General features: G+C 31.4%; 3 protein-coding genes across 11 annotated transcripts; 1 reads left to right on the top strand and 2 right to left on the bottom strand.

The window, feature by feature from the left end:
* The first annotated feature begins 621 nt into the window (after positions 1-621).
* LOC128397433 (uncharacterized) lies at positions 622-1,521 on the top strand. The gene has a single exon (XM_053358159.1). It carries the CDS (start codon positions 622-624, stop codon positions 1,519-1,521), a length of 900 nt encoding a protein of 299 aa, XP_053214134.1.
* A 2,882-nt stretch (positions 1,522-4,403) lies between these two features.
* On the bottom strand, positions 4,404-7,181 carry LOC128397500 (uncharacterized). 9 transcript variants are annotated; one of them, XM_053358231.1, is made up of 5 exons: positions 6,946-7,181; positions 6,371-6,757; positions 6,107-6,189; positions 5,865-5,896; positions 4,697-5,702 (listed from the first exon to the last, which is right to left on the bottom strand). In XM_053358231.1, the coding sequence occupies exon 5, from the start codon at positions 5,665-5,667 to the stop codon at positions 4,783-4,785; it is 885 nt and encodes a 294-aa protein (XP_053214206.1). In that variant the 5' UTR covers positions 5,668-5,702; positions 5,865-5,896; positions 6,107-6,189; positions 6,371-6,757; positions 6,946-7,181; the 3' UTR covers positions 4,697-4,782. The 9 variants fall into 9 exon arrangements, with proteins under 9 accessions (XP_053214201.1, XP_053214206.1, XP_053214207.1 ...); XM_053358232.1 differs by having other exon boundaries at positions 6,107-6,130; XM_053358226.1 differs by adding an exon at positions 4,404-4,553 and having other exon boundaries at positions 4,766-5,702; positions 5,865-6,757.
* Positions 7,182-7,990: 809 nt separating this feature from the next.
* On the bottom strand, positions 7,991-10,510 carry LOC128397484 (sodium-independent sulfate anion transporter-like). The gene is made up of 2 exons (XM_053358213.1): positions 8,706-10,510; positions 7,991-8,582 (listed from the first exon to the last, which is right to left on the bottom strand). The coding sequence occupies exons 1-2, from the start codon at positions 10,317-10,319 to the stop codon at positions 8,316-8,318; spliced, it is 1,881 nt and encodes a 626-aa protein (XP_053214188.1). The 5' UTR covers positions 10,320-10,510; the 3' UTR covers positions 7,991-8,315.
* Positions 10,511-11,427: the final 917 nt, after the last annotated feature.

Here is an 11,427-nt window from a genome sequence, read left to right as displayed (position 1 = left end):
CATAGAAATAACCAATTTAGTCAGGTAAGTGTATTTAATGAAATAGTAGATATCTGAATAATCATATTTTCTTCATATCATTAGATAATCTTGAAAAATGACAATTGTCATTCTCCAGCTCAGTTCATTTATTTTTGATGTTGTAGATTAAACCCGGTGATAAATATACAATCCTTATCTTTTGTTCATCTACATTATTTGGTTATTTAGCTCAAATTTACCGCTTATTATGCTTCATCGATCAGTTAAATTAGTCTCTAGATAATAATCTAGATCAAAGCTGGTGAACCTTGATGATTGAAATGTTTTGAAATTAATAGATAATGATAGGATATGTGCTCCATTCTAATCATATTCATTCTTCACAGATCATCAAGCATCAGAGCAGAACAACGTCAAACTATAAGCTAATTTTGTTTGTAAGATAATCAGATAAATTGAAATAATTGAACCGAAACAGGATTTCTAGATGACTAACGTGTGATTAGATTTAATCATTGATTTTGAATCTTAATTCAAGGCGTTTCTAACGTTTTGAAAAAATATATAAACACAATTTTCTTCTCATTTTAATCATCAGTTTGTTTCTTCATTGTGTGATTCAGATCAACAATCAACAATATGAGTATTCCTAAACATGTTATTGCCTTTTATAAGCTCGATCAAAATGTTAAACCTCCTAGACGAGCAACATCTCTTTCAGCTGGATGGGATTTATATGCTTCTGAAAGTAAAACATTCAAGGCTTGGTCTCGTGGAATAGTTGGTACAGGAATAAGTTTGGGAATGCCAGCAGGAATATATGGACGACTTGCTGCGAGAAGCTCTTTTGCTTTAGCTGGTTTGGACGTTGGAGCTGGAGTTATTGACCCAGATTATAATGGTGAAGTTAAAGTGCTAATAATAAATAACTCGGATGATATAAAACAGATTTCTAAAGGTGAAAGATTCGCTCAAATTGTATTTGAACACTACCATGAACCTAAAGATATACTTGTTTTCAACCAAGTGAAAAAACCATTGGAAGATGATTTAAAGTCTGTAAAAAATGAAGAGTCAAATTGTTCTAGTAGTTCACAGCAGGTGATAACTAACTCAGATGAAAAACCTCTTGAAGTTGTTCATAATGTTACTCATGAAATGGTCAAATCAGTTGATGGTTTGTCAAAGTTTCATTTGTACGCAGAGAATGATATTATTATTCCCGCAAAGGAAAGATATGTCTATCCAACAGGTGTCAGTTTGTGTATCCCTGGTGATGTTTATGGTCATTTAGTTGGTACTGCTATTTTAGCTGATTTTGGTTTAGATGTCACTGAAGCTGTCATCCAAAACGACTCACCCAAGTCAATCGAGGTGGTGATCAATAACAAGAATTCGTTTGATTATAAAGTGAGACAAGGAATTCCTATTGCTGTCATTCACTTCAAATCGTTTGCGATAAACTTAACTGAAGCCTACACAAAAGCTGAATCTGAAACACGAAGTGACGAGGGATTTGGTTCAACTGGAAAACAATGAAAAAAAGCTTCCGAGGAACATGTAGATTTACATGAAAAAAGCATTGAAAATTTGGGTGTAAATTATATGGATAATAATAAAATATTATTAAACTAAAAAGAACACCTTTCAAACCTTTATATACCTACCATTTCTTATTATAACTAAATGCAACATCAATATACAATTTAATTGAAATTCTGAGTATTTAACATTTGATTCACTGGATAAACAATGATGACAATTGAATTGAAATTCTGAGTATTTAAGGTTTGATTTTCTGAATAACAAATGATGACAATTGAATTGAAATTCTGAGTATTTTACATTTGATTTTCTGAATAACAAATGATGACAATTGAATTGAAACTTTGACTATTTAACATTTGATTCACTGGATAATCAATGATGACAATTGAATTGAAATTCTGAGTATTTAACATTTGATTCACTGGATAAACAATGATGACAATTGAATTGAAACTTTGACTATTTAACATTTGATTTTCTGAATAACAAATGATGACAATTGAATTGAAATTCTGAGTATTTAACATTTGATTCACTGGATAATCAATGATGACAATTGAATTGAAATTCTGAGTATTTAAGGTTTGATTTTCTGAATAACAAATGATGACAATTGAATTGAAACTTTGACTATTTAACATTTGATTTTCTGAATAACAAATGATGACAATTGAATTGAAATTCTGAGTATTTAACATTTGATTCACTGGATAATCAATGATGACAATTGAATTGAAATTCTGAGTATTTAACATTTGATTTTCTGAATAACAAATGATGACAATTGAATTGAAACTTTGACTATTTAACATTTGATTCACTGGATAAACAATGATGACAATTGAATTGAAACTTTGACTATTTAATATTTGATTTTCTGAATAACAAATGATGACAATTGAATTGAAATTCTGAGTATTTAACATTTGATTCACTGGATAATCAATGATGACAATTGAATTGAAATTCTGAGTATTTAACATTTGATTCACTGAATAATCAATGATGACAATTGAATTGAAATTCTGAGTATTTAAGGTTTGATTTTCTGAATAACAAATGATGACAATTGAATTGAAATTCTGAGTATTTAACATTTGATTCACTGGATAATCAATGATGACAATTGAATTGAAATTCTGAGTATTTAAGGTTTGATGTTCTGAATAACAAATGATGACAATTGAATTGAAACTTTGACTATTTAACATTTGATTTTCTGAATAACAAATGATGACAATTGAATTGAAATTCTGAGTATTTAACATTTGATTCACTGGATAATCAATGATGACAATTGAATTGAAATTCTGAGTATTTTACATTTGATTTTCTGAATAACAAATGATGACAATTGAATTGAAACTTTGACTATTTAACATTTGATTCACTGGATAAACAATGATGACAATTGAATTGAAATTCTGAGTATTTAAGGTTTGATGTTCTGAATAACAAATGATGACAATTGAATTGAAACTTTGACAATTTAACATTTGATGTTCTGAATAACAAATGATGACAATTGAATTGAAATTTTGAGTATTTAACATTGATTTTCTGAATAATAAATCATGACAATTTACTGAAAACTTTTACTATTTAAAAGGATTTACTTATCAAGTATGACAATTTAACATTGCTTTTCTTCATATTGTTATTATATTCAATTTATCTGTATTTTAAATATTGAAAATTGATAGTATGTTGATTCATGCCAACAATATAAGAATCATTCAAATTCCATTATGATGCAAAATTATTTATTGGTTCGGATTTAAGACAGATTTACATGACTTTCTCAAACGAAGTACATTAATTCGAGTTTTTATTCCATTTGTTGTATACTTTTTGGAGATGAGTGATGAAATTGGGTATGTCATCTCTATAAAACTCACCACCAGAGCTTGAAGCTTCAACTTGACGATTTTTGAGCCACCATTTACGAACCTTACAAACTCGACCACCACAATGAGATTTGTCCGTAAAAAATACTAAATTGTCTGAGACAATGAATTTGTCTGCATGCGCTTCATCAGTTTGAGCCACAGTTATTGATCGGTTTCCAGGCGCGTTGGTAAGATCAATCTTTATCGGTTCGTAGAGACACTCGCTTTTCCTTTTTTTGCTGGATTCATCCCTCTCCTGATTATTGACTGCAGACGTTGAAGCTGAGCCAAGTGAAACAACCGATGTCGCTTCATCTTCGTCCTCACTGAGAGCCAACTCATATTGTTGGATAGGTTCAGGTTTTTTCTTGGGAATTCTCGACATATTCTTGATACTGTCCATGATATTGATTGCAGCTGGTTCAGGTCTTTCAGTGGTAACCTTCTTTACACGAACTTTTTTCACAGCTGGTTGTGTAGCCATTGAAAGTTATTGTATTTTAATTACCAGTTGAAATATTTTCGGAGAACTAACACAAAAACTTTGCTTAATAACGTAAAATAAATCAATTGTATTTGTTGAGAACTTTTAAATGTTGACAATATGATGACTGTTGTTGGACTGACGAATTTCCTTTGATTTCTCTTTCTTTTTATTCAATTCTGAGACTTTCCGTTCAACCTTTTCATTCTCTTAGAGTCACGTACATTTTATCTCTCGATCATATTGAGAATTATTATTTTTAATTATATCCTGATAGGAATTTATCATTAATAACAATCGCGGAAACAATTATCCAAAATCAGTCCGACAAAAATAATCGTTATCTGTTTGCTCCAGATCATTTTTTTTCAGCGAAGCTGAAAAAAAATGAGCTGGAGCAAACAGATTTTTTACTACTCAAGATCACGAAGCGCTAACGATGCCTGAGGGGTTATGCCGTTTTTGTTTTCCTTGATTCTAATTGTGAATTAAATTATAATTGGCTATCTTTGTTGGCTCCAATTGATCGGAACTAAAAAAATTTGAGTAATAATAATAACCATTGGTGGTTTATTTGAAATCGCCAGAGATGGACATTGGTCATTCGATCAACTCACTAATCAAATGGTTCATACATCGAAAGGTAAGATCTGAATTGAAATCGATGGACGGAAATGATATTTTCCAGTCAATTATATTGATCACATTATCAAAAAATGTCACGAGACCAGAGAGAAGGACAATAAAGAATAAATTAGTAACAAGTGTAGATAGAAAGTCGTTGGTAACTAAATTAACTTTCGAAGATAAATTCTTTTAATTGTAATTTTATTCGAGTAAATGAAAAAAAAGATTAACCTACGAAGATATTTGGTATTTTTAGGTATGATTTTGAGATCCTTGGCCATTGGTTTGTTTCGGTGGGGCGGTGAAAAACAATTGGACCACTTCATCCATTTTGGTACCGTTACTATTATTTGTTGAAGATGGTGATGTTGGTCTGGATGTTTCTAAACGGGGACGTTTCTCAAGGTTATCACTTATTTCGAGGAAACAATCAAATTGATTCCGTTGGACTTTTTTCCGTGGCCTGATACTTGATTTGACAAGCATCTTCTCATAGGCGTCGAGTTTGACAAGCATCACTTCGGGTCCTTCGTACCACATTTGTTTCTTTAACTGTTTTAATTGTTCCTCTAATTGTCTCTTACGATCTAATTGTATCTCAATGAATGCATCCTGAGCGTTAAATGGTCTCTCCTTTACCAATGATGAGGAGCAGGGTGGCGATGATGTAAAGGAGGTAAATGATGGAGGAAATGTTAGTTCCGTTTGACAATGTTTCGTAATTGTGGACTTGACATGAAGATTTTCACTATCTTTGACTGTCTCAAAGTAGCATTTTGAACATTTATACATAATTTCAAGAGGTTTGTCCATTGCTTCATAAAGTGTCTCACTCATCGTAGTACAAAGATCTAAATCAAATGATGAGAGAGTTTTGTTTTCTTTTTTCACCGATTCAATTTTATCCTTAATTTCTTCAACTTCATTTCGCAGGCGAGAAAGTTTGTGTACGATTGATGAACTTTCCACTTCGGCAAGTTTTCTCTTTAATTCCATTTCTTTCATTTCATCCTTCGAATGCATTTCTTGTAGTTTGGCAAACATTAACCGTAGATCATTTAAACTGATTGGTTCGTCGATTAGGTCATCATCATCATCGTCCATAATCATACAATCCAATGAGTTTGAATCTTCCATCTTGTTTAATACTTTAATTGTTTAGTTGTCTGGATCTAGAGAAGAGGGGAACAAAAAGAATAGAATATCAATTGAGATATAAAAGAAAAGAGAGGAATATGAGAACAGTTAAATCTATGAAAAGAGATGGAACATAAATAGAAAGCTTTAGAGAAAATCATAGACACAAGGGAAAAGAATAGAAAACAAATGTTCACCTTAGAATTTAGTGGATGAGAAATTAAGAGAACTAGATTGTAATAGAGTTACAATTAAGATGATGGTCCAAGAAGAAAATGAAAGAATATAAAAAGGTAGTTAAAGTATCTCTGGTTAGAAGAGTGAAAAGGGAAACATGTCAACACAAATACAAGAGAAATCACAATCTTTTTTTGCACAAAGACCAATGGATGAAAAAGATGTTTGATGATTTGTCTTGACAGTGGAAATGTTGTATTACCATTGTTCCATTGAGAGTCTGTTACTAATCAAACACAATTAATAAGGAGAATTTAGTAATTTTCTATTGAAAGTTGGTAACTTCTAGATGAGGTGGAAAAACGGTGAGAAAGAGTAAATCGAATCAAGCTATTCCTTCGTTGCTTTGGGAGGAATTGAAATGACTGAATGAGGATTTGATGGAGATGAAGGCGACTTGAGAAAAAAAGCCAAACCTATTGCCTGGCTAAAAGAAACAGAGATAAAATTGAAATAATCAACTCACACGCAACACTGAGTGAATTAACTTCACTGGTACTATTTTGGGTTGTTGGTTAGACGAGGATCTGGACTGTCGAGGGTTAATTGTTGGCCAATGGAGTTGATTGTGAAAGATGGAAACGGATGAAAAACAGAACCGGTCACCAAATGATTTCCAAATCAGAATAGCTTTTTTTTGGAGTTACCAGATCTTGAGGGTAACAGAACAGTAATTAAACCAATTAATCACCGGCAATAACAGTGATTACCATTTGGTAATTACGAGTTACAAAAATCAACAGTGTCAAGAATCTTTAATGATGGTAGTTAATCATCAATTAAGGAGATAATTAACTTAAATGAGACGATTGTTTAATCACCAGTTAAACAGAGATACCGGTTGGCGAAATCACTAAGCAAAAGCAGTGGAAAAAAAAGGTTACAGGGGATTTAGAAAAGAAAAACTCTTGTACACTGGGTAATAAAAATCATTAACAGGGAGGAATTAAGATTAGGCTGATAAGAGAAATCAGATAATCAATTAAACGGTAAAACAATTAACCAAAGACAAAAGATTTATTGTTTAAACAATTTACTCACCGAGAGAAAATAATATTCATAGGTTAATGTATATGAAAAGAAAACATGAAGAATAAGAATAAGGCCTGAGAAGAATTAATTTAATTCTTTTCTTGGAACATTAATTGATTAGAATAGTTGACTAATTGAATAAAGTGATTAACTGTCAATGTCTCTATGTGAACATTTAAAGATGAAAACAATTAGTTAATTAATGATTAAATTAATTGTGTTTGTCTCAAGTTGAGATGAGAAAATGTTCAAAATTACCTCGTCTAGTTTTCCATAGACGTCGCTAGTGTCGTTTTCTTTGATTCGGTTAATTTTTCCGCTCTCGGGATTAGTTTATTTTCGCCGGTTTTATATTTTCGCATCAAATTAATTAATTAATGAAAAATTAATTTTCTATTAGCTGTTTGTCTTCAATGAATATGATAAAATACTGATTGGGAAAAAAACGTGAATCCAATCAATTGATAAGTTGATCAACGATTTGACCGATAATCAAAGTTGCCGAAAAACAAAAACTAATGTAAACAATTAAGAGAAACTGATTTACTAACAATTGACAATTAGCAAACAATCAATATAATTGTGAGATTTTTGTTATTCATTATCTTGTTGCTATTAGTTAATTGTTTGTAATTCACTTTCAGCTTTATATCTAATTTACTATTTATCTTATTCTCCTTTTTTGTTGATCTCTAATAATTAATCAATTGTTAATCTTAAGAGATTCACAAACAATTAACACTATCAAATCAAACAAAATAATTCATCAGATAATTAACCCTTATCAGTTGGTCATAATTAATCATTTTTTAAACCACTGATGTTCAATTAAAAGATAATTGAAATGAGAAATCAATTGTTACAATCAACTAAATCAAAGTTACAACAAGAATCAATGACTTCCTTGATTAAGGTAAATTGAATTAATGTTTTGTTTCTGTTGAGCAATTGATCAAAAATCACTATTGATAATTAAGAGAACAATCTAAAAAAGGTAATACAATTAATCACTTTTCCAATTGGATCAGTTTAGATGGAAAATCAATTTTTCATAGTTTGATTGTTTTCGTTTCAATTAGCAAACAAACAGTTGATTTATTTTATTGCTTTAGATATAAATTCAATAGTTAAAGTGGAAAAAGAAACTTAATTGTTAAACAAATTTGTATAAAAAAAGATATTTATAAGGACAATTGATTAATGATTAACTGATGAAATGGTGTTTGCGACAATGTTCAACATGAAAGACAAAAAAAAATAAATATCAGTGGTCATTTCTTATGGAATAAAACAAAATATTAGATGGTCAAAAATACTGTTGATTAGTTAATTTTATCTTTTAGATCTGATTATTGGAATGGCTTCAACAGGTTAATTAATTAGTATTCAACTGATGAGGTTAACCAATGGCTTGATTTTCTTCGTTTCAATGGATGACCATCTCTTTCATCGGCTGGACATGAAAGTCCAGCTTTAACGATTGTTGTTCTAATTGATTGGTAAACATTATCTTCATTTTCACAATTAATAAAATCCTCTGAATCCATGAAAACTGCATCCAAGGCTCGAAGTGGAGCTTTTCGAAGGTTATAAAAAATGGTTATATAACCTGATTCGCGATAATGTTCAACCATATGACGAACAGACTAGAAAATAAAAATTAAAAAAGTTAATTAATTTCAATCAGTAACAATGAAATTTGCTGATGAGATAATAAGCAAAGAATAAAAAAAAACATTAATCATTTAATTTTCTATTAATATATTTACCATTGCAAAAGTTGAATCAGCTCTGAACATATGCTCACCGTCGATGACGATTGCGAGGTAAAGAGATTGACAACCATAGGAAATTATTGCCTTGTTAATTTTGACCTTCATGTATTCAACTGAGGGGAAAAGGACACTTCGATCTGGTTTAACGTAAAGAAAATGATCACCGATTGGTGTTTTTCGAGCCATAATACTGATCCTTGGTCTGGCCATTAGATAGAGAAGAACTAGAAGTGAGAATGTTACACCTAAAAAGATTCCATATTCAAGGCCAATGAAAAGGCACGAGAAAAAGGTGATGAAATAAGGGACAACATCGATTCTGTTTGCTCTCCATATAACGATTATATCACTGAACTTAATCATTGGTAAAACTGCTGCTATGATGATTGAAGCAAGTGCTGGTTTGGGAATAAATTTGAAGAATGGAGCTAAAGTGCCCAATGCGAGTATTACAAGTGAACCAGTTACAATTCCACCGAGTGGTGTTCGAACACCACTATTATGATTTACTGCTGATCGGGAAAAACTACCCGTTGCTGGAAAAGCAGAGAAAAAACTTCCCAAAACATTACCAATACCAAGAGCGATTAATTCTTGAGTAGCATCTAACTTCTTATCAGGCATAAATGCTTTGGCCACAGCAACAGTTTCCAAAAGTGCAACCAAAGCCATGACAACAATTCCTGGTGCTAAATCACCAATAACTTGAGTTGGTGAACGATAAGTTTCATTAAAACCATAACTAAAACTTGGCAATTGCATCGGCGGTAATCCAACCTTAATATCAGTATTAATAGTGAAAACATTGGTATGAGCGGCAATTAGCCCACAGATTATAACCACAACTGCATTACGAGCTGTTACTAAAAGATTGCAAATTTTGGCGATCACACGAAGACCCGTTGATGGTGGTGAAGTTCGAGACTCAAAGAAGAAAAAAGAAGAGGTTCGAAAATGTTGCAATGGAATGAGAAAAGCAAGACAACAAATTCCCAAAAAGGTATCCCACAAGTTAATCTGATTTATATGAGTAAAAAGACCAGAAATAGTCGGAAGAAAACGAACAGCACTGTAATGAATACCAAAGAAACTTTTCATCTGAGAAAAGGCAATTGTTATCGCAGCAGCAGTAGAAAACGAAGAGAGAACCGGAAATGAGACAAAATCAACCACAAAACCCAAATTAAGTATACCCAAGATAAACATGAGAAGACCAGTATAAAAAGAAAGGAGAACGGCGTAAGTTGATCCACCCATAACAACAAAGGGAGCAATTAAAATGGCAAGAATAGAAGTTGGTCCAAAGGCGACATCCTTAACAGTACCAAAAATGGCATAAACAAAACAACCAATAAAACTAGTATACAATCCATACTGTGCAGGTAAACCAGCCAAAATAGCAAGAGCTAAACCTTGTGGAATAATAGTGAAAGCAACCGATAAACCAGCAATCATATCACCCCGAAAATCAGCCAATGAATAAGACAATAGCCAAGTAAAAATGGCGAATCGACGTTTCATCTTTTCCTTGGTGAAAAATCTTTGCCGACACCAGAGACAACAACCCCTGAGAGAGGTCTCATCATCTTCATCCATAGGTATATACATACCTTTTTTAAATTAGAATTAAACTTAAATCTCACCAACACATTCGAAAGAAAAATCAATTAAAAATAATATTGACAATCACCGATGTTGATTAGTTGATAAAACAATAAACAAAAGTATTAGAAAAACAAAGAGAAGCAAAAAAATGAAGTAACGATCAAGCTAAAGAACTAACAACTTGTGGAAAAGAAAAAAAATCCTTGAGAATAAAAAACATTCTAAATAGTTTTCGAAAATTCCTCCAGAGTCGCTACAGTCAAATTCTCCATAGAAACTTTTCTCTTTCTTTTTCTCTTTCTTTCGATTTGAGAAAAAATCATTTGTAACTCGCGCTCAAAGTCTATGAAAGGGGAGAGACAAAGTGTAACCATGACAACGAAAAGCATTTTTTTCTGTTCCGTTTCCGTGATTTCCATTCAGAGTTTTCAGAATTTTGTTTCAAATTTATTGTCTAATTAATTATATTCTAATTGTTCTCAATTAACTAATATCTTTCTAATTAAGGTGAGTAATTGTTCTTGTTTTGATTGTTTGTCGTTTAAATGTTTACTTGGTTTCTTTTGTGGCGTTTAACTTGATTGTCTCTTATTTTTTGTTGTGAGGTTTCGTTTTGGTTTGGTTTCTAAATTTTGTTTTTTCTTCTCTTTTTTTTTGATTTCTTAGACACATTATGGATAAAGTTAAACTTGCTCGTGTAACCAAAGTTTTGGGAAGAACTGGATCTCAGGGACAATGTACTCAAGTACGAGTTGAATTTTTGGACGAAAACAATCGATCCATTATCAGAAATGTTAAAGGACCTGTTAGAGAAGGTGATATTCTCACTCTTTTAGAATCTGAAAGAGAAGCAAGAAGATTGAGATAAATTATCTGTATCTCTACCATGTTTATTTAAGTTTTTTTTGGACAAAATAAATGTGAATTTGTCAACAACAACAAAAAAAACATTCCCTGATAATTAATCCTAATTCCATCATGTTTATCTCATGACCTAATCAAATCATCAGTAAATTAATTTACCAATCAAAGTGCTAATTTACAAACAACAACAATATTTAATAGTTCAAGAAAACAAAAAGTCCAAACAGAGATGTTAACCAAACACATA

Source organism: Panonychus citri, unplaced genomic scaffold (assembly GCF_014898815.1).
Source record: "Panonychus citri isolate SS breed McGregor unplaced genomic scaffold, ASM1489881v1 Contig00033, whole genome shotgun sequence".
Lineage (NCBI taxonomy): Eukaryota > Metazoa > Arthropoda > Arachnida > Trombidiformes > Tetranychidae > Panonychus > Panonychus citri.
Note: the sequence above shows the minus strand (reverse complement) of the source record. Positions and strands in the feature narration are given on the sequence as shown.